This window comes from Myxocyprinus asiaticus, chromosome 9 (genome assembly GCF_019703515.2).
Source record: "Myxocyprinus asiaticus isolate MX2 ecotype Aquarium Trade chromosome 9, UBuf_Myxa_2, whole genome shotgun sequence".
Classification (NCBI taxonomy): Eukaryota; Metazoa; Chordata; class Actinopteri; order Cypriniformes; family Catostomidae; genus Myxocyprinus; species Myxocyprinus asiaticus.
This window is the reverse complement of record NC_059352.1, coordinates 49,646,686-49,671,448: the sequence shown is the minus strand read 5'-3', so window position 1 is coordinate 49,671,448 and position 24,763 is coordinate 49,646,686. Positions and strand designations below refer to the sequence as shown.

Genomic DNA, 24,763 nt, shown 5'->3' with positions numbered 1-24,763 from the left:
ACACATTAGAAAAGGACTGTACGTCTATTCCTCACAGCTTTGTTCTTGTTTGTCAAAATAATGGGTTAGTTCACCCAAAAAAGAAGCTTATGTCATCATTTATTCACCCTCTTGCTCTAAAAATGACAACAACAAAAAAAGCACCCTAAAAGTAGTCCATTCAACTTGTGCACTTGTTTTTTGTCCATGTGATCATAAATGAAATGGCCCGTCAAACATCATAATCACTCTATCGCTTGAGGGGTGCATTAAGATACTCTGGGGCCCTGGGGCTTACTGTTTCGCTTCAGTCGTCAAACCGTGAACGTTGGCGGAACGTTGTCACTCTATGACCATGCACAACACGGACAGGTTAAGCTGTTGCGCAACATCTCTGTGTTTATATCAAGGTCCTTGAAGTGCTTGAATTTAGTTTTTCGAAATTTAAGAACTGGAAAACCTGGAAAATCACCTTGTTTTTATTAAAAGTTCTTGAGATTAAAACGGATCGTTTCCTCCGTGTAATGTGTGTCCATCAAAGATGAGGCGACTCCATTTCATTGAATAATGTGTCTTAATATCCTTTCTGTTCTTTACAGTCAGATAAAAAAGTAAAAATAAATATTCATCTCACGTAGCATGGATGCGCTAAAGAAACTGAGAGATTTGTGTTGATGTTCGCTGAACCGGAACACTGAGGCGCTCGTTGAAACCTTTAAAGTGACAGTAACCTTTTTAGCATTTCTTATATAAATGAATGTAAATAACAAATGTTATTACTTGTAAATTATACACATTATTTCAAACAATGATAGCTCATATACTTTATTATATATACAGTTTCATGATATAATATTAATTAATATAATGTAGAATTTTTGTATTTTTACAAAGTTAAATTTTTATTATAATAATGATGACAAATAAATTATTAAAATATAAATATACACTTTCACATACTTTTTCAGGACAGGTTCTGTTCAGTTTTATTGCTTGTTCTGCACATGATCAGCCTGAATGTACCCCACTATTTCTGAAAACTTATTTGTTTGTGATCTTTTCTTAAAGAGAAACTCTTATTATTGAAACTTTGTGCATTTATGTTGTGTATTAAAGAACTTTATTTTGATGAGAAACTATAATGAGCATTTTGCTCATACATTTTCTGTAATATTTTGTCATTTAAGTGTTATTATATCGAATCGAGATTATATCGAATCGTGAACTTCATATCGTGTATTGAAACCGATTCGTGAGATAACCATATCGCCCCATCCCTACTAAACACTTTAACTATAATGCATCATTTCAAAAGCGCAACATTTTAACGCTTGTATTACAGACCCACCTACATTTGCACACTTATTCCAAAGTGAATAGCTTCTGTGGTAGCTCACCTGATAGAGCGTTGGACTTTGGACTTAGAAGACTGAGGTTCAAACCCAGCCAAGGATGCAAGGTGACACGTGAGATTAAAGTGTCATAATAGAGACACAAAATGACATGGTTGCTTCAGAAAATGTGCTTTTCATGTCGCATTTACTGTTAGAACACAATCGTTTAGATTTAGGTGTCGGATAAGAGTAAGGATGTCTGTTTTGTTTACCTCTCATTTGCTTTTAGGGAACTATTGGTTAGGTTTAGGCTAAAGTTTAGGTTAGGGAGGTTTTACTCATTTAAACCCAAATCTAATATTCACCTTAAAAACCTTGTTTGATTACATCACTATTTCAGTCTATTTTGGCGCCCCCTGCTGGACATTTCACTGGGAAACTGCAGCGAAACGTGTAATGAAGCATGTCATTTCACTAAATCACCTTTGTGCAGCCCGGAAGAAAAAGAAACATTGGGATTTGGAACAAGATGAGAAGCGTATATGATTGGTTTGCCTAAAAGTCATATCTTTCCATACGAGCCAAGTCATACGATATCTTATGATTCCGCAATATCGTACAAATTATTACGAGTTGCCATGAGACTGTGTTGTCCAAATTTTCTGGAGTTCATTCTTGAAAAAAACTAATTTTGTGTTCCGTGATCATGGTAGAAGCAAAAGTCTGGGTTTGGGCTGACATGAGGGTGAGTAAAGGATGACACTGGATTTTATTGGCACGTTCTACAATTAGGTAAAAATGACAAGACAAACATATTGCACTATATATCTGTGGCGTCATTCCTAAAGAAAGCTTTCTTCTGCTCTCAGCTCAATCTCTCATGCTTAGCAATGATTCTTAATGCTTGTCTTTTAATGCTGCTTGAACTTTAGGCTCTGTAAAGCATATCTAATTATAACTCTGCACTTTGAAAATTTTCCTTTCTCATTTCTCTTTCTTGTTCTGTCTCTCTCTCTGTGTCTGTGCATCCTCTGCTCTCTCAGGTTCTGCTGGTTCTTTTAACATGTCAAACTCTGGCGATTTATTCATGAGTGTTCAGTCTTTGAATGGGGACTCGTACCAAGGCTCTCAGGTGGGAGCCAATGTGCAGTCACAGGTATAGTGCTCAGAACACTCTGAAATTGACTACAGAAAGATCAGACCAAAGCAAAACATTTCCTCTGCTCAAACAAACTCAAATACTCCAGCATATTTCATAGGTGTTTGTAGTAACACCCTGAAAACTACTATAGTGACCTATGAGCTGACTTACTGTTGCACTGCCTACTCAAGGCCAAAGTGTACTTCATTTTTCAGTGTGCCGCATCTCCCAAGCAGAGTGCACATGATGCAAATTCCGTCATCTGCACAGCACATGCGGTCTGTCCCCATGTCTAGAAAAACTGGGCTGCAGGCATACTGTGCTCATGATGAAATTTGTGTTGCGCAAGAGACTTAGCGCATGTGAACAATTCTTTGTGCGTTGTCTGCAGTGTTGTGTTTAATCTGTAACAAAGTAATTAGTTACTATAATGTACAAAAAGTAAATTCTTGAAATCAGATTAGTTACTGACTTTCAGTTAAGTTCATTACTCTTAAGTACATATATTTATAGAATACTTTTAAAACATGAATTGTGTTAATATGTACATATGTTTGCATTTCTGTGACAGCCGAGGACTGAATGCTCTTTCTAACGAGTCATTGTAAGGGAAAAACTAGCGGAAAAACAAAACAATTCTATGTAAAGTGTTTTAAAAAGTATCTTAAAAGTAACTAGATTGATTTGATGTTGGCTTGACAAAAGTTGACTTAAAGTTTCAACTAGTTTTATCATTTTGAAATTTGATGGATATACAGACATTACAGTAAGATAAACAGCAAGATCTAGCAGTCGAACAGACTGTCACATAGATAGTCAGATAAACCGTCAGATAGAGAGAGTGCAATTTAAAGCAGATCAAAGGCTTTCTGTGGGTTTGTTTACATTTGAATTTTTTACTCTTGAAGTTTAAATTAACAAACATTCCATTGACCCATTTGAATTCCATCAATGTAACTAAAAAACAAATGACAAAAATAATGATTTTTCTGATGTTTGACTGCTGTGCAAAAACCGTAAGTCCGATCAGTTAGAAAAGACAGAGCACAATAAGTCAGAACAGTCTGAAGGTCTGTACCAAGTTTGGTGGGTGTAGCTTGAAATCTTCAGGAGGAGTTAGTGTTAGAAATTTTGGTCAAGGTTTAGGGATTTTGAAAAAACCCTAAACAAAGTTTGTAGAATAACAGTATGTCGGCTTCGTCAAGTTGACATAATTAGAAATGTGTCAGTCATCTGATTACAATTTTAGATAAGTAATTAGTAATTCATAGTGAATTACTTTCTTTGAGTATTGACCCAACACTCGTCGTCTGTGTACTAATAGAGAGTATTACAAAGCACTGTCAAAAGAATATACTTTGAAATGCTGATCGCTCGACTGTACGCAAAACTGAACATCACACGGAAAAACTAAGTATACACTAGCCTTAAGATAGCTGCCTTCTAAAGTAGCATCCTTACTAAAATACATAGTCCACACACAAATTAGGTAAAATAGTTTATTTCTATTAGATTGAACTATATTTTATGAATGCTATTATCAATATTTTCGCTTGGCCCATTTTGAATGAATTTTTTTTCACCAAGCTCAGTGGAATTCAATGCAATTGTCTTCTATATGAAGGATACATTGCGACACTGCTTTAGGGGCCGTTCAGACCAAGCGCATCCTTGCGCAAAGAAAAAAAAGGCGCGGTGCAACAAATAGAACAGAACACAGGTGTCTCGAGAGGCGTTTTAAAACCTTTTCGTTTGACAGTACATTAATAGTAATACGTTTACGCCTCTCATTCACACTAGAATGGTGTTATCGTCCACCGAAAATGGAGCATTTGAAAACGCTCATTATTACCCCATACTTTAACCCTTTAAGCTCGGATGGGCTCAAGGTGGGCCCAAGAGAAAAACTAAATCTTCAAAATATTAATAACTACAGACTTGACCAACACAAAATAGGTATCATTTGAAAGTTTAGAAGCTCTACTTTACAATGCATGTAGGCATTATGACCAAAAACTGAACAAGTGCTTTAAAAATTTGCAGACAAATCAAAAGTTGTCTGTTTTGATAATTTATGAAAATAATGGCCCAGTGTATATTGTTGCAATCAGTAAAAACATCAGACTGATCAGATAGCCATGTGTCATATGTTGTTTGAAAGCTCTCAAAAAGTGTAATAAAACCAGCCTATTTCTTTTACTCACAGACAAACCTATAGCAAGTAATAGCCAAGTATATGTCTTTGACAATTATGTTGGTGTTGCTTATATGCTGCGTTTTCACTTATAACTTCACAAAAAAAGAAACAGAACATAAAATATCACATTCTGTTACTTAGAGGAGGTGATTATCTTTAAAACAAGCCCACACACAAGGTAATTTGATGCATAGATCATTAGATAATCCACACGAAGCACAATGTTAAATATGACCACAAGGAGATGGCTCCAAATACATGACACACACTCAATGATGACTCAAATGACACAGAATGAAACTCATTCTGTGAAATCTCATTACTAAAATCATGTCTGCATGCTATGCAAACCTTTAGTCATTGATGTGTTTGCATGTATAATTAGTTCTTATGTACAATTATTATGTTTTATTTGTCTGGAGAGGCTTTTGGACACAAGGAGAAATTTTTGACACTATGATAAATTATTTTTGTAATGCTATAACTTTTGATTGCTTTGTTGTATCAACACATTTTTCTATTTTTCAGCAGTTTCTTAGGCTGAGAGTCTCAGAATGTATCATAATCTATATCATTAAAAAATTTGAAACGTTTTCATTACAATGATACCAAACACTTGACCCTCCTTGTTTTTTGTTTTCGAGTTATAAGTCTTTAATTTTAGGAATGCCACTGAAACAGGAAATCTATAAAAACACCTTCAGAGCTTAAAGGATTAAAAAACAATGATGTTTGGAAACTGAAAACAAATTAGTGTGGATGTGGCCTAAAAGTTTAAGTTCTTTAACTTGATACAGCGTCTAAATATGTGGCATTCCTGCACAAAAAGCTGATAACACAGCAGGACGCACAACAGACAAAGACGATTGAGAAAAACAATTGAATTACAGCAAAGACAGACGCAAAGACTCATTCGGTGTGATAAACTCCAATAGAATGTGGCCAAAAACGAGGTATCTTAGAAGTTTTTGTAAAAGCTGTCAGGAATGCACCTCAAAATTCTGCCTAGATTTTGGAACGGAGCCACTATTTGATTTATTGTTTGCATGTCATCGTCACATGTTTGTCTGCGTGTGATCGCAATATTTCTAATGCAAAATGTCCTTTGACTTTGTGTTGTCTTGTTTCATCATTTTGTCTTTGCATCTCTTTGTGCTGTTTGTTTTGTTCAACCTTGCTTTCTTCTTTGTTTGTTTGCGTTGATTCATCTGACCTTGCGTTTACACGTTGTTCCTGCGTTCTGACCTTGCCACGTTGTTTTGTGTTTCAGGTGGATACCCTTCGCCATGTTATCAGCCAGACAGGAGGATACAGTGACGGCCTCGCGGCAAACCAGCTGTACAGTCCACAGGGCATCAATGTAAGGCGAGAAAAAACACTTCTTTGTTTCCCATTCCTGTTGTTTTGCCCTCTACCAATTATTTCAAAGCCATAGGGCTCAGAATGCCAGTTAGTGGGACTTGTCTGGGAATCCGTGGTCACTTAGTTGATTTCTTGTGTGTTGCGAACGCCACGGGCGCCACACTGCCCAGCGAGACGTGGACATGAGTCTGGCCCCCTCGCGCCCGGCATCTGTCGGAACCCATCACATTCAATTAGATCGGCCACGGCACCTTCAGCCACACACGCCGCTAATGGAAAGGAAGTTGGGTAAACAGGTGACATAGGATGGCTGCGAATGTACAGCCCCAAGTCACGTGATCCTGATTATCACCCAAAGGGCAACGACAAAAACATTCCATGGAAAATCTTGCAGCTCAGTGCTAAAAATACATGTGTACGCCGATGGTAAAACATTTGTAGAAGGACATCCTATGTTTTTTAGCGATTGAGAGGGGGGAAACGGGAGGGGAGCTGATGGCAACTTGGCACAACACAAAAATTTGCAGCGACAAGCCGTATGGTAAAGGGTAAAATCAATACGACAGACACGTAGGGAGCGAAGTGTGGACTTGGGACAGCAATCCAAGCACATTGCTCAGATCAGGTTCCCGCTGAGCTAATGGCCTTGACAACGAGCTGGGACGAGCACAAGCGGAGCGGGGGGGGATGGGAGGGTGTCAGCGGTAGTGTTACAGTGTCTCGATCCTGCTGTCGCGCTTCAGCAGCCGTATGTTAATAAGATCAAACAGAGGGAAAGCACGGATGTGTTCGGTCCTGCTCAATCCTGCTTTTTTCACATGGGGATTGTGGGTTTGATATTGATGAAGCTTGGAGAGTATTAGCCTAAAGAACTCAAACACACTTTGCATTCAGATTAATAATTATGCATTTAATTACACTACCAGTCAATATTTTGAACACACCTACTCATTCTTTATTATTACTGTTTCCTACAATTATGTAATAACACAAATGAATGTATGGGAAGTATGTAGTGACCAAACATTTTCAACAAATCAAAACTATATCACACTTTATTAGGTGTCTTTAACTACTATGTACTAACATAAAAATACATACAATACAGTGGATTTATTGTGTAACTACAGTTCTCCCAAGATTAGGGTTAGGTTAGGTTAGGTTAGGATAGGATAAGATAGGTTAGGATAGGTTAGGGTTAGGTTAGGTTAGGATAGGTTAGGGTTAGGTTAGGTTAGGTTAGGTTAGGATAGGTTAGAATAGGTTAGGGTTAGGTTAGGTTAGGATAGGTTAGGATAGGTTAGGGTTAGGTTAGGTTAGGTTAGGATAGGATAGATTAGGTTAGGATAAGTTAGGTTAGGTTAGGGTTAGGTTAGGATAGGTTAGGTTAGGTTAGGTTAGGATATGATAGATTAGGTTAGGATAAGTTAGGTTAGGATAAGTTAGGTTAGGGTTAGGTTAGGTTAGGTTAGGATAGGATAGGATAGATTAGGATAAGTTAGGTTAGGATAGGATAGGTTAGGTTAGGTTAGGTTAGGATAGGATAGATTAGGTTAGGATAGGTTAGGTTATGTTAGGATAGGTTAGGTTAGGATAGGATAGGATAGGTTAGGGTTAGATTAACAGTGTAGCTACAGATGTAATTTAATGCAGTTACTTTAAATGTAAGTACAATGCAGTAACAATAAAAATAAGTTTAAGTACATAGTAGTTAAAGACACCTAATACAGTATAAAGTTTTTATTATTTAAGTTTCATTATTTTAACTTCTTCTGAGTAGCCTGGGATGCTTTTTAAACAGTACTGAAGTTCCCATGTGTGCTAGACACTTGTTGACTGCTTTTCCACAACTATCAACTAAAACAATTAAATTTAATCTATTACAAATCTATTTAAATGTCAAATATTTTGTAAATAAATTAATATGTAATTCCAGCATTAAAGTATTAATTCTTAGATCACTTTTGACTGGTGGTGTATAAACTGTATTCAGTTATGTGATCTCAGTTATACCATATCTTACACATTTTATGCAAATTTAGTATATTCAGAACATATTGAAAAATCAACATGTATGTATACACTATAGTTACCATATTGTCATAGTTAGTACAATTATTGTTACTCTTGTAAAATTGTAATAAATTAATATGGAATCTTACTCAAGGTGTAATAAGCTTTCTAAATATTTCATTACATTTTTATATTCTTATTTATTTAATTAATTATTTATATTTTGGTGACAGTGGTGGTTGATACCATGTTACCACCATTTCATTGTAATAACAATTGACAGTTGAAAGTAGAAACCATGTTTTTATTTAGCAGTGGTCTGGCCACCATAGTCATTTTTGTTTTATTGTGTCTGAGTTCTCCTCACACAATATATTCATCTGTGTTTAGGAAGCAGGAATGGCTTTCGATTGTTCTAGTACCCTGACATCGGCTCAGCATGTTTATCTTCTCCTGTGGTGCGACCAGATGCACATTGTGTCAGATGCATGGGAGAATTGGTTTCTGTTTTTAAAATCAGTGACGAGCGTTCCATTTTCCTTCTAAGAATACATTTTTACTCCACTGACGGTTAGGTTTAGGGTTAAGGTTTGGGTTTGGGGGTAAAGTTTATAAAATATGCATTCCTGTTGACTGTTTTACATAATAAACTGGAAATCACACATGCCCTTACCTTCAAAAAACACTTCCTGCTTCAGCCACTGGGGGTAGTGCTTCGAATTTCGGTAAGCACAGCCTGAGTTTAGCTCAAGAAAAGTCAGCCTAGGCCCTGTCCCAAATGGCACCCTCCGGCCTTGTGGTGATTTTGGTGATGTAAGCGAGTGTAGACCGATGGGGCGCTAGTCAGCAAGTCCATGAGGGTACATGAGTGGTAAAAGTGTGCATTGTCTTCAATCAGATGATGCATTTTTTTACATTATGTTTTTATATACATGCAGTTTTACTAATTATTATTTGAAAAAGTCATGGAATTGATAGATGAACTCCATCATTTTAAATCTTTAGAGAACAAATAAACATGATTCAGACACATGGATGGTTACAAGCAGGTGCTTAGAACACAGTAAAATGTATAGAAAAACATACCGCCATATATTCGCAAAAATAGTTATAAAATACACACAGCCACACTTCTGCAGGTTTAAATATCACTGTTAGACCGAATGTTGCTATATCAATAAATATAAGCAATATTACAAGCTACAGCCATGTGCATTAAATTATTCTCTCCTGTCTTGGTATTTTAGAGACTCACAATAATTCTAAAATCCTCTTTGAAACAACAGCAAAGGTTTAATGTTATGTTACTTACTTTAATGAACTTAAAACTTCCCCAATAAAAACTATTTAATAAACTGAAAAGGAGTAAGTCCATATCTCTGGAAAATTGAATAAAGTTTTGAACCAGTTCTACACATCAGACTTAAAAGTGATACTTTATACACGTGATAAACAAGTGATCCACCGTTGACAATTAGTAAAATACTACTTTTAAAATACATTTTTAATCCACGATTGACATCGCTTTGTCCGCCATGTTTTTTCCTCCAGCTCAGAACCTCCACTCCGTTGTGATTGGTCGAGAGGATCAGTAGCCAGGACTGTTGGGTAATAGTCCGCTGTGGAGCCCACACTGATGCGGGCTCAGCCGAAGGGCGCACTGAATGTCAAACGAGACACTCTACGGTCTCGTGGAATTCGCGGGAACGCACAAATGAAGGGCGTGAGACCACAAGTCCACATCAAGTGTGCCATTTGGGACAGGGCCCTAATGATTTCGATTTCACTGTGAGATCAGTCTGGTTCAGGAGAAATATGTCATAAACAGCAGTCATTTTCCGTCATTTTCTTTTAGAGTGTTTGAATTCAGACAGCATCAACACTAAATAACAGTCTTAATTGTGTGCTAACACGCTGGTGTTTACAGCAATTTCTGAGGCATGAAATTCACTGTTAATACCCCAAAAGCTCTTTAACGCTCCTGTCTTTGAGATTAGGGATGGCTTCTGATCCGTTGTGTGTGTTTAGTGAGTCGTTTTTCACATTTGATTCTCCGAATGTTCTTCCACTTATTCTTGTTTGTTTTTTTCTCTCAGTCACGATCCTTTCCCCTTAAACACAGACCTGTTTGAAATCTGCTTTCCGAGGAAATAATTTCAGTTCATATTTCAAGCAAATGTGAACTTGCGCTGTGTTTTATGAATTTGAACCCACTGTGGTGTGTGAGGAGTAGTAGAATTTATCAGCTTTTATCAAACAGACAGACTCCGCCTCTAAATTCTGATTGAATGAGGCATGTTTAAAGCTTTTGTAACAAGTCATTATACACTTACCTGTGATCAGCTGAATTCTTTATTAGTGTGCCAACTATTAAACAACCTACAGGGCGGCTAATTTACTATATTACTTGTCAGATTATTGTTTTTTTATTATTTTTAATAAAATGTATTTTTATAATATTGTAACATTTAGTGCTGTCAGTTTATTAAGATTTTTAATCGTGATTAATTGCATAATTTTCATAGTTAATCACGATTAATTGCAGATTTTAAATGTGCTGAAATTTTACATATATAGTATATATACAGTATGATGTGTGTGTCAGTGTAATGACTCCAGGTGGACACATCGCAAAGTTTCCGCCCTTTTCCGACCAGGATTTACACTTAATTAACAGTAAATGCGTTAATCATGATTAAGAAAAATTAACGCGTTAAACTTTTAAAAAATTAATCACATTCGTTAATGCGTTAACTTCGACGGATCTAGTATTAATATAACATTTTAAAAGGTTAATGTTCTATCGAGTTTTATATCAACAAAACCAACCTCCCTATCCTAAACCTAAACCTAACCGACTGAGTCATAAAAAGCAAATGTGAGAAGAAAAACGCAATTACATAATTTTGTGGTGCTTCTATGACACTTTCGGCTCACTTGTCGTCTCGCGTGCTCTTCAAAACTCGTACCCTGGTCATTTGCATCGCAACTACGCAATTTGATCACGATCGAACAAGCTTGTAAATGTGGCTGGTTATGTAATGCAAATGTTAAAATGAGCCATATACTATAGTAAAAGTGTTAAGATGTCATAAGTTAGCATTGTGTGAGGAACAGGGTGAAAAGTAAGTGTTTATGAACTGATATTCTGCCATTGTACTCGTGATTCGTGTAAAAGTGAATAAAAGTAATTGTTGTAGCACCTCTAGTGTTCATTTCACCAGGAAACTGCCGCGATACATATAACAAGCCACGTAAAAATAATTTTGCAAGACCAGGTTGGATTCAACGTCATGGCTAACAAATCCTTTTACTATAGTAAAATCACTGAAATGCGCAGCCTGAAGTTTATTACTGCTTTAATTCATGTGTATTTATCTGGTTGAAAGATTTCTCTGGTGTCGTGCTTAAAACAATTGCTAACTCATCATTTTTGTTGGTTGTTTTCACTCCGTCAGGCGAACGGTGGCTGGCAGGACCCCACCACCCCCTCCTCCGTCACGTCCCCCACAGAAGGACCAGGAAGCGTTCACTCTGACACCTCCAACTGATCTCAGAAAGGACTCTCTCCATCACGCCAGACAGACTAAACGCACCTCACGCTTTACAGTTCATTGAACACACACATGCACATGCTCTTCTCTCCAGTGTGTAAATTAAAACACAAAAGCTTATATTCATCTTCACAATAATGTTTCCATGCTACCTCTCAGACATATAGACGTGACATTAAGAAACAAATAGTGACAACAAATGGAACAAGAGTTTTAGAATAGATAGTTCTATACATCAGCCCTGTTACAGAAGTGATCATTCAATGTCTTCATTAGCAGAAGAAACATTACGTTATGTTTGAAGCATTTTGCAATTTTACCATAGTGCCAAAGTACTTTTATACGTAAACATTTTTCAGTCACATTACACATCTTTTACATTTTTACTTTATATGTATTATAGGCTTATTGTGCTTTATGAAAAACAATTGATTGGGTTTACACTGCCTCACAACTTAAATGAACCTTTGAATTGCGAATTGCAAATAATAGAAGGTTATAATTTCGCAATGCAGCTTATAAAGTTTAATAAGATTTGGTGTGCCAATTTGCATATTATTGTTTTGCATCATAAATGAATTCTAATATGGATTAGAGGTCGACCGATAGTAGATTTTGCCGATACGATAACTAAAGTGGTGGGAAAGGCCGATAACTGATTAATCGGCCGATAGTTTTTCAAATTAATTTAAAGAATTAAAAAAAAATGCTATTCTTTATTTACTATGGTAGGCAAAGACAAAGAGTCCAAAATGAATAAAATCACAGATGCAGTTTTTGGTTCAACCAAAGATCAAGATTTTTGTCGATAACCGGTAGTTCCAAAAAGCAACTATCGGTACCGATTAATTGGTAAAACAGATATATCGTCTACCTCTAATACTGATATAATGTTGCTGAATTTTCATGAGGCATTCGGTAAATTCATCCACAAATACACAAATCTATTTATTGAATTTCATCACCCCACATTAGAATGCAATAAAAATCAACTAATACGAAATGTGAATTATTTTTTCACAACGCCGTTTCATTCAGTTTCGTACCATGCCTGCTCATTGGGCGACCTTGATACCAAAAACCACAGACATGTCCATTCTTTACGTTGACATCACTTTGTTCATGTTGTAAATTGTGTAATATCAGCACTGGGAAGGGTTAAGTGCGTTATACTCAAAACCAAAAATTCATCTTGAATTCTGTCACGTTTCTTGAAAAAGTAAAAACAAACGATGGCACACAAATGCAGAAATCGTTCGGATATATTTTTTAATGCCCTCCTCCTATTGTGAATAGCCAATTCTCGTTTCTTATTTCATATTCGGCTTGTTTACAGGGCAACCATATATTTTTTTCATCTTGCGAGCATAATGTGAATTAGTCCAAGAATGCACGCTAGCTTCTATATGTAGATATGCACCTTTACTCTTGGTTTGCTTCTTTTGATAACAGTCGCATCCATGTTCATGTCAGATTTTGAGAATTCAGCAGATTCTAATGCTCCTGAAAATATCAAACAATAAATCCTCCAATGGTAAATAAAAAATCAAGCCCACAATTATTGCATTTAGAAGTTAGGTTCCCTTTACTCACAACATTTGTATCACTGCCTGCACAGCAGCACCGTATTGAGAAAAGCCTCATATAATGATGCTTTTAGTTTTTGCATATAAAGCAGTCTGTAAAACATCAGATGTTTACTTTGTTGCATGTCTTTTGTTCTTTAAAATCCTGCAGTGTTTTTGAATGTTTCTTTTTTATATCAAGCGTGGAGACATTCTCTTGTCAAGTTTTAACTTTGAAGATCTCTGCATATGTATAAAAGGAATAAAATGGAACAGAAACTATTGTCTTTTTGATTCCAATTTGTTTTTGTGAAGAAAAAAAAACTAACAAGGGTGTAGGTTTTTTTTGTTTTTTTTTTTGGCCTGTTAATTTGTACTGGTAATGCATATTCCGAATAAATAGTTTCTTTTGTTGCAATATGTTTGGAATTATTGTGTATTGAGTATTTCATTTTAAAATGTACATTTCATTACATTTAAACACATATTGGCATCAACATGCTCAATATTTCAACTCTGTTATTGGTAGAAAAAAAAATTCTTGGCACAAAGTATTCTGAATTTAACAAGTTGAATGGCTGTTTCACAAAACATGTTTTGAAAGAGCAACGTCATGTGTTATTTATATTATTTTTCAATTATAAGGTGATTTATTACAAGGGACGTCAAAGCTGAGTGATACTACTAGAAAGCATCAATTAAAATTATACGTTTCTTTTGTTGCAATATGTTTGAAACTCTTGTGAACTCGTGTGTAGGGTTGGGAACCGAAAACGTGTTCTTGTTCAGAACTGGTTCCATTCTTTTCAAAATACCAGAATCGTATGATCTGCATGACTTTCGGTTCCATTAACCCTCGGTCATTTTTGACCAAAATAAATTTTCCTCATTTAATAAAAATGGTTTCCTTTATCTGAGCAGTACAAGACTTGGTAACATTTCTTCCATTTGCCATCTGAACATACCAAAACAAACTGAGTTTGTTTTGATAAGTCTAAGTGGTCATAAATAAAAAAGCGACACCTTTGGTATTCACGGTCAAAATTGACATTGTTTAAAATGAATGGGAAAGACAAAAAAAAGCATTTTTTTATCTGTCAAATACAATCAATAAATCAGTCACAACGCAGAAAAAACAGACATAAATTACAGGGTGAGACTCTAAAACATCCTCAGTGCAAAACATACACACCCACTCACACACAAACACACTTACACACACACACACACACACACACACACAAACGAACTGGTGAAACTATAACACAGAGCTTTTTTAAATTTGTCAAATAAAATAAATAAAAAAATAAATAGTTGCAATGCTAAACACACACACACACTCAGAAATTAAGAGGTGAGATGATAACACACTCACAATGCAGAACACACAAACACACACAGAACCAGGGCAACAATAAGCGGTATTTTGGAAATTGTTTCCATTACAAGTCATCTGTTGTTTTCCAGCTGATGACAGCAATCTGACACACACACACACATACACACACACACACAAACACATATGTTTGCAAAATAAATGTTTTACTATAGAAAGTTTGAAATTGCAAAATGTTTACTCTGATTCTTTTATTTAATACTCTAATTTTCAGAATTTTGCAGTTCGTTTCTGTTTCTTGATGTGAATTTTCTTGACATTATTATGCATTTACTTTGAGTTATTACATTTTTACGTTTGAAATAAATTATTGGTAGAAACATACTTATTCTGTGTCTTCTCTTTGTAACACCATGGTCAGGTTTGATTGAAAGCATAATGACATTAACTGCAAAAACTGACACTTCAGATCAATTTAAACAGCTAAATTTTGACAAATACAAGTTTGATAATGTCTATATATATATACAAATGCAGGTTCTGAATTTTTTTTTTTTTTTTTCCACAAATGTGCTTATTTGTATATGCAAATTAATGGTAAAATTTAGAAATGTACATGTAAATTAGATCAAAATAGCATAAAATACCAAAAGAAATGCATAATTTTATTTTTCTTATTTTAGGGGGGGGGAAATGGTATTATTATCATCATCAAAAAAAAAGGGTTACACATCTGACCCTTCCAGTCAAAAATAACCACAAATACCAAGGGGAGGTGACATTTTTCAATACGTTAGGAGGGTTAACGGTTCTCCTGCATGAATTTTCTGCCGATACGGCTGGAACACCATACTGAAATACTCTGACAGTGATTCCAGCAGCGCATTTGAAATCTTACACTGATGTGCAAGTTATGAATGTCCAACTTGAAATTAAATAAGAATTGTAGAAGTCTTACAAGCTTGAAGTAAAACATTAGACAAATGAACACAGTCTAAACTGTCTCTGGAACTGTTACTGTTATGTCAGGTGACTTTACACCTGTGAGACTTTAATCAAGCAGTGCAGTTACCATATGACAATGTTTAAATAAAGATACACAAGTTTTGTAATAAAAGAAATTTTATATTTTAAAAAACAATTAATGAATTAAATATGCCATCACATTTCTTGTTTGTTTGGATACAGTCCAGATATAGCCTAGTTAGGATCAATTGTTGGACTGGATTTATGTCTCTAAAAAGTCAGCAAACACACCTTTTACAAGAATTATATTAAATTTATATCTGATTTGTTATATCTGCTCTGTAGAAATCTTAAAGGATCTCATCATTTGGCAACAGACTGCAATAAGAATTGCATTTCTCATTTTCAAATAATTCTTCCTCAAAAGTACTAAAATAATAACTGGAATTGTTAAGAGGAATCGGATCCGGAATCATTAAATTCCTTACAATTCCCATCCCTACTCTGTCTGATTTATTTCTGATATTTCATTTTTGATGTAGTAACATGGTCTGCTTTATTTCTAAATGTAAATATCATTATGTTTACACTTAGATTGGTCTCAACAAGCTCAATATTTCAACTCTGTTATTGGAAAAAATTCAGTGATCAGTTTTTTCACAGAATATTTTAATGTAACAGGGTTGAATGGATGTTGCACAAAACAACTTTTGAAAAAGCAATGTCAAAGGTTGTTAATATTTTTTCAATTATAAAGTGTGATTTATTACAAGATGTAAATAACTGAGTTTTACTACTAGAATGTATGAAATTGTACGTATATGAATTCCAAACTTACTGTGACAGGGTTGAAATAATGTAGCGCTTTGGGGTTAGGCTTAAGGTGTTTAACAATAAATAACTATTAGTACTTTACAAAGCTATAACCACATATTTAGGATTGGGGTAAGAATCAGAAAAAAATATAAAATACCCATTTGTTGACTAATGTTCTAAATATTTGAGGAGAGCCACATTCTGGTGTTCCCCCAATGTCTATAGCGGTTACGGGCCTTATAGGAAAATATGTTTTCTTGAAAGTTAAACAGTAACTTTTTCAGAAGAAATGTTAATTTTTTTATAGATAAATACAAAAATGTCACCTGAGGATGACCCTTATTTTCCTAGAAGATGCAATTTTACCAAAGCAACAATTATAAACAGTGTACAAAGAAAAAAGTCCAACACATTGTGAGGAGTAGTTATTGTTCGGTGTGTAAAAGCAGTCCGTGTTAACATTATTCCACTCTGTTGAGATGGAGTGCTCTACGGTTAAGTGTGCTGTGATATTTCTGCAGTGGGTTCAGTCTATTCTCTTACGGGCTGCACTTCATAAATAAATGAGCTTTCAGAAGCAAGCGTTCTCACTCTATCTGCTGTCTCAGGATGCTCTCTGTGAAAGGTCAGCTGCCCAGGGACTGTTGTCTGGAAAACAAATTAAGGGAGGAAGATGAATGCAAAGCAAAGTGCCACACATTTATTGATGGCCACCATTTAGAGTATCTCTGTAGTCCATTTTTCACTCGCTGTGAGTGAGACCTTGTTCTAAAATTGAATTCAGAGCAGAAACCTTTGGGTGAAGTCACACTGCAGGATCGGGTTTCATAAACACCAGTGCAAATAAAACCTCTAAAATCGAGAGAGAGAGAGAGAGAGAGAGAGAGAGAGAGAGAGTGAGAGAGAGAGAGAGAGAGCTGGAAAGCTCTCAAAGAGTAGAATACAACCAGTCTATTTGTTTTACTCACAGACAAAAATACAGCTAAGTATATGTCTTTGACACGTTACATGTAAACAGGTGTTGCTTATAAGCCATTTTTTTCACTTATAACTTCATGAAAAATAAACAGAACATAAATAACCAAATAAATAACCAGATTCTCGTTAAAACGAACCCACACACAACGTAATTGGATGCATAGATCATTATATAATCCACACGAAGCACAATGTGCACACAGCACATAATGTGCTACCTGGCTAAAAACATGTTAGCTATCCTGGATCAGATGACTTCATCGGAAATTACGTAGTATGTTATCCAGTGTCATGGAATGCTAAACAAATTGTATTAGGATTTAAATCACTGCGACCAGAGGTGGAAGTCATCCAAATATGGGCAGAGAGGGTCATTTACTGTAATTACATATGGCCACCACTGGATGGCACCAAGTACACGACACAGACTCAATGATGACTCAAATGACACAGAATGGAACTGAATGAGATCTTGTTACTCATGCCTGCATGCTTTGAAGAGAGAGAGCATACCTTTAGACATTGTTGTGTATTTAGTTCTTATGTACAATTATTATGTTTTATTTGTCTGGAGAGGCTTTTGGACACTTGGAGATGCTTTTGGTCACTATGATAAATTATTTTTGTAACGCTATAACTTTTGATTGCTTTGTCGTATCAACACAAAATTTTACTCAGTTACAGGTGACACGATTGAGAACAAAAGAAAAGCATTTTTTCAGAGCCACCTTATTTACACCCAGAGATATATAATGTCAAGTAAAAAAAATAAGTAAGAAAAGTTTAACATAAGCGGAGTGATAGAAAGAGTGAAGCGTCCAAGTGCTGATTGTGTGAGACATCAGTACTCATGGAACGTCTCTCATCCAATCAGATTCGAGGACCGGAACTAACTGTTGTATATCATAATTTAAATAATTTTTAAAAAAATTAAAACGTTTTCTATAAAATGATGGTGATGGTGATCACTTTTGGTGTACTTTGTAGTAAAACACACAATTAGAAATATTATTAACCCATTAGATTTACTGTTCAAAACATGTTTTTTGCTACATTCAAAATAGTTTCAGGGTTGAATGTAACAGAGTTGAAGGTCAGTGCTAATATTGCTTATAACAGCCATAATTCAAATGCAACTGCTCCACATCATATTATTTACATTCAGTATTCTGGTGCTTTGATTTATTTTTTATTTTTTTCCCAAAACAGAGTTGAACTATTGAGCCTGACAAGGCCAATATAAATGTAAATATAATGAAACACTGATAAATACTGTGGGAGAAACTTATGTTGAACCATGTGGTCAAAAAAGTTAATCACTACCTTAAGTTGGATGTTGGAAATATCAAATGATCCCTTTTAAAGGGGAAATGCCACAGCATAAAAGGGTAAAAAAAAAAAAAAAGAAGAAAAAAAACAAGAAGAAGTAAGGGTTAGAGTTAGGGTTAGGGTCATCACATTTCCTAGTTAAGATAAAGGCCCAAAAAGAAAATCAAACACAACACCATCTTGAAATAATTTAGTATTTTCTTGTTTTTACCCCCAAATAAGTGTTCACATTTGTACAGCAAGACAATATTGTTTAAAGAAAAGTTTTGAAATGAAATGACATCCTTCCCCAAATTCTTTTTCAGATGTTCACAAACTATTTCTTCTGAAAATAGTGCAACATTTCTTGACACAGAAAAATAAATTCATGCTTTTATGATGCATTTGTCCTGTAAAAACAATGCAGAACCATCAGCGCATGTTATCTCTTTTTGCATAATTCATGTATGATGTACCATATCAATGCCAGTACAATGCACACAAATCCGCCCCTGTGTGATCATCTGTGCACTGGAGGGGCGGATGAGAGAGATCTCCCAGGTCTGCAGGGCAGGAATTAAAGCCTGAGCTGATAGGGCGAGTCTTTGTTCCCGTTCAGGCATTACAGAACAGGGAGGATCTCATGTGACTAAAGGGAGGATGAGCAACGTCTTATCTCCTCTCGTTTAAATCGAGCAAAAGATTAAATTTGTTCTTCATGTGGGGTTTATCATATTGACACACTGGATGAGGGTCATGAATTCTGCATAGCTGCAGGGGTTTCAGCTCCATCAAAACAAGAACATAAAGTTCTCCCCTATTGACTCTGGTTGTATGGGACATTCCTGTTCTGCAGAACCTTTTCAACTCTGTAACTTTTATCAAATGAATATGCTTGTCATGAAGTATTTTCAATAAATGGGTATCCAAGACTTTCAGAAGCATAATCTGGTTAATCTATTAATTAAAACTTATTTGATTAGTTAAACAATGCAGGGCTCCAGACTGCGACTAAAATGGTCACAAATGCGACCAAAAATAATTGATTTCGACAATATTTTAAAATCTAGTCGACACTGGCGACAGTCGGGTTGTGTGCGCTCATATGCGTTTTCGTCAGATATCATCTTGTGAGTTATTGAATACATCTTTAGAGCATGCACCACCAGGGACTGTTTTTTTGTTAGTTAGTTAAAGGGATATTATTAAATATATTATCAAGAAAACATGTTATTATAACTTAAAGTATTTAAACTGAAGCTATTTAAAAAAAAAAAAAAATTAGCTACACTACAAGCGACTGACAGAAAGTGGCTAACTGCATTTACGCTACTTAAAGAAGTACATATTTTAGACATATGAAGCTCTGATTGTCTGATTGCAGAATTCAATAATATTACTAGATGGTTATATTTTTAATTGGTGACATTTCATTTTGAAAATTAACCAGGGTTTTCCTACAGTAACCTTTGTTAAACCATGGTATTTATAGTAAAACCCTAGCAAGCACACACACAAAAATATGATTACTACAGTCATGGTTACTATAATATTTCTATAGTAAACACATGGTTAATTTCGTAAGGGTTAAACAGAGTGACAACACTAAATTGAACATACATTTATACTTAATATACAATAAACAAATGAGAAAACACCCTGTTTTTTTATCAAACTGAATCAAAATATAGGCCTAGTGATAAACAGCAGCAAATAACTAAATATTTCACTTCAAAAAAGAAGGCAAAGTCCCTTTATGGCCACATGATCTCAAGTGAATCAATGGTTCCAGAAGTAAAAATCCAATTGATTTATCCATAGACTAATTGATTTTCAACGATAACTTATAAAACTTTAAATACAGAAATACCGTGCGCTACGAAGTTGTTCATCGATGGTATATGCTTACGTTGAAACTATCCATCTGTGTTATCTTAACCTTATTTTTTAAAAATCGTGTTTGATAGCGAAATTCATGGAAAACAACTACATTACCCATGGTACAGCAGAAAACGATCCACCAATCAGAGAACCGCGGCCAACAAAACCCGCAAAACCATGATGCACTGTAAATGATGTAATCGAGTCAGTCTCCCTTCACCCTTAAACAACTTATATATTTGTACATATTGGGATATTTTGCAATAAACGTAAAATATATTGTTTTTATACTTTGCACAACAACCTAAAATCAATAGTTTTATCTATTTCCATTGTAATATATTTGATGACATCATTTGCAGTGCTTCATGGGATTGTAGTTTGTGCCCTCATGAAAGACGGTAAGTACACAGCCTTGTACCTTTGTCTTTATGTCCAATTTTCAAATACTTTTTTGTCTCAAAACAAAGTTTGTGATGTTGTGATTCACCTCGGAGCTGGTTGGTTTGGTTCAACTCTTTTATGAAGGATTTTATTAAAAGTTTATGGAAGAAATGAATGGGCAAAATACTTCCAGAACCCAGACAGCTGAAGAAGTGGGCAGGCAATGTTGCACTTTATAGTGAAAATAGCTGAGCTACCGTCATGCTACGGAAAATATTTGGTTAAGATATAAGCATTGTAGGGTGTCCTAGGTAGCTCAGCAAGTAAAGACGCTGAATACCACACCTGGAGTTGCAAGTTCGAAACCAGGGCGTGCTGAGTGACTCCAGTCAGGCTTCCTAAGCAACCAATTGGCCCGGTTGCTAGGGAGGGTAGAGTCACATGGGGTAACCTCCTCATGGTCGCTATAATGTAGTTCTTGCTCTCGGTTTGTTTGCGTGGTGAGTTGTGCATGGATGCCACAGAGAATAGCATGAAGCCTCCACATGTCTCTGTGGAAATGTGCTCAACAAGTCATGTAATAAGATGCATGGATTGACAGTCTCAGACATGGAGGCAACTGAGATTTGTCCTCCACTACCTGGATTGAGGTGAGTCACTACACCACCACGAGGACTTAGAGCACATTGGGAATTGGGCATTCCAAATAAAGAAAAAGATACAAGCATTGTTTTTTTTTTTCTTTCTTTTAGTTAAAAGTATTGTTCACCCAAAAATAAAATTATTTCATCCTTTACTCACCCTCATGCCATCTCAGATGTGTTCCCTTTCTTTCTTCTGCTCCAGTAGTTTAATCAATGTCTTCTAAAGCAATCTAATCAGGTTTGGATGATAAAAGACCAAAATACTCCTTTTTCACTGTAGATCTTGCCATTGCAGATTCTCTAGGCACGATCATGATTTCAAGCTTGAATACACTTCCTAGTGCTTGGCACATGTGCAGAGCGCTAGACACTGATGTGCACAGAAAGGGGGCCCCTTCATTCACAAATCTAAAGGTGCCCTTCACAAATGTAAAGGTGCCCTTTTAAGCAGAGATGCCTTTAAGAGCATGGAGATTTCTTTATTTATTTTATTATTATATTTATTTATCACACATTATACATTTGCACATATACAGTGAAATTCTTTTTTTTTTTCACATATCCCAGCTAAGCTGGGGTCAGAGTGCAGGGTCAGCCATGATATGGCACCCCTGGAGCAGTTAGGGTCAAGGGCCTTGAACCCCCAACCTTCTGATCAGTAACCCAGAGCCTTAACCACTGAGCCACCACTGCCCTGGTGGTGATTGTTAGCATCTGGTTACTACAGCATTACATATTACATTTTGTACATTTTGGTCTGTTCTCATCCAAAACTGATTATATCGCTTCAGAAGACATGGATTAAACCACTGGAGTCATATGGATCACTTTTATGCTGCCTTTTATGTGCTTTATGGTGCTTCAAAGTTCTGGCCACCATTCACTTGCATTGTATGGACCTACAGAGCTGAGATATTCACCTTACATTGTTGTTTGTGTTCTGCAGAAGATATAAAGTTGTACACATCTGGGATGGCATGAGGGTGAGTAAATGATGAGAGAATTTTCATTTTTGGGTGAACTATCCCTTTAACTACTCCCCAAAATGGATATCAAGACATAATGGGGACATAAAAATAAATAAATAAATAAATAAAATAAAAAAATAGCTACTGCATGACATAAATAATCCATATTGTCATATTGGTGTTTAGGGTATAGAATAGCTATATCAGTGGTGAAGTTGATGTTGATTTCACGCTTTAATATATGATGACGTACATAACAGGGGCGATGGATTTGTTAAGCACCGTTGCCTCCACCCTGACACCTCTAGGGTGTGTTTGCATCCGTCAGGCGCACGCCACCCACAGAGAGATAATATATTCCTCTGATCTGTCTCAAACAGCAACTTTTCCTGAAAGAGTCACGTTCACTTCCATTTGGGGAAGATCCACGCACCTCGCCGCGTGTCACTGACGGGTTTCATGTTGATCAAAACGTAGAACGCTTCTGAAATTTTGGAAATGGTGCCAGCGCTCACAAGATGAACTTTTGCAATGTGGGTGTTCGAAGTTAAACAGTGTCGCTTTGTGATATTCGCCTAAAGCGTCTTGTGTTAATGTAAAAGATGCGCGTTTGTGCATTGTAATAGAGAGGATCTTTGAAAACAACGCCCCGAGACGAACAGGCAACTTATCTCTTTGAAACACAAATTCAAAACAAACTCCAGAAAGTGATGAGAGAGTGGGAAGTGTGGATAAAATCAAGATATTCCTTAAAAGACGACAGCAAATTGTCATATTCCTGGAAGAGATTGAGGCAAACCTGTGTCCATTCTGTCTGTCTTGTCAAACAATTACTAAAAAGAGTTGAAGGATTAAAATGGAAAACAAACTGATGTAAGACGTTTGGCGCGGCACAAAAAAAAGTGTGATTTGCAATTGCTTATATATATATTTTTTTTTTGACACATTCTGTCTGGATTGTTAGGTCGGGTTATGTTGATAGTTTAATAAATAGGATAGTTCACGGAAAAATAAAATTTCTGTTGTTAATTCGCCTCTTAGTTATAATAACTTAAATGTAGTTACAGCGTGATCTCATGAGAATTTGTATGTATTCTTACGTCAAGTTTGGTTCTAGCAAACGTACATTCTCTTACGTTTGCATAGACACTGAAACAATACTAATGTATTGACAGCATCTAAACATCATCATTTTACATATTAACACCTATAGAAACGTACAAATGTTTACGTGTGCTGTTTGAATTGATAAGTATTGAATAATTCATAGAACTAATCAGTTAAATACATTTAATTTATAATCAATGAGATTAGTTAAATGCCATCACAGACATTATAATATGACATTTTAACGGTTTCATTAAGTTCTGTGTGATTGCTGCTGCCCTATACAATGTTTTATATCACTTTAACCAAGACTACGCTTTAAAATATTAAAATGAATAAAAACTCTGTAATCATTTATTCAGCATTTAAATTTATTTTTGTTTTCCACAGGACACAAAAGGAGTTTTCAGAATATGCCAAAAAACAAAATAAACCACAAAAAGCACCATAAAACCATAATAAAATGAATCCATAAATGTGTTATCTATAATCCAAATCTTCAGACCCAAATTCAAGCCTTTTATTCAACGATCTCCGTCTCCATCCATCGTAACAGTCAACCCACGTTGGTTTCGTTTTCAAAATTCAAAAACTGCCTCCTCAAGCATTACGACCAGCGGTTTTACAGCAGTGATGTCTCGTGACCGTTTGCGACATGCCGTATTCTGCGACGTATATGTTTGAATAAGATATCACCGCGCCGTTCTGGAGTGCATCAGGAGAAGATTTATAGCGATTAATAATTTAAATTCTACTCTCCACCTCACACAATGCTATTGTATACCATCAGGGAGCACATCGGATGCAGCGCATCGCCCTTTGGACTACTTTTGTACTGAGTTTTACCATTTTTCTGAATAAATTATTGTGATTAATTGATGTGTTTTATATGTTTAAAAAACGGTTATGGTTAGGTTTAGGAGTAGGTGTGGGATTAGCAGCCGTAAAATATACTGTATATAAATTAATATATTGAAACAAAAATGATTTCTACTGTAAATTAATCTACTTGTTGCATGTTTTTATATTGTTGAAATGTGGTTATGTTTAGAGGTTGGGTTAAGGGATCTAAAATATCTATAAAACAGTAAAAATAAAAAATTAATATTTATAATCGATTTGTGTATTCAAAATATATTTGTCATGGATTCGTCACTATTGTACGTTTCTAAAGCTGTAAATACGTAAAAATGTTTGCGTTTTAGATGCTTTCAAACATCCATATTCTAC

At 35.6% G+C, this 24,763-nt stretch overlaps 1 protein-coding gene across 2 annotated transcripts in view; it reads left to right on the top strand.

The window, feature by feature from the left end:
- LOC127445906 (pre-B-cell leukemia transcription factor 1-like) overlaps positions 1-12,462 on the top strand; it is a 130,192-nt gene extending 117,730 nt beyond the window's left edge. Inside the window, exons 7-9 of one of the 2 annotated variants that reach the window (XM_051706382.1) lie at positions 2,357-2,469; positions 5,922-6,011; positions 11,485-12,462. In XM_051706382.1, coding sequence (XP_051562342.1) covers positions 2,357-2,469; positions 5,922-6,011; positions 11,485-11,577 — 296 coding nt within the window. In that variant the 3' untranslated portion in view covers positions 11,578-12,462. The remainder of the gene's footprint in view (positions 1-2,356; positions 2,470-5,921; positions 6,012-11,484) is intronic. The other variant, XM_051706383.1, reaches the window with a different exon arrangement.
- Positions 12,463-24,763: the final 12,301 nt, after the last annotated feature.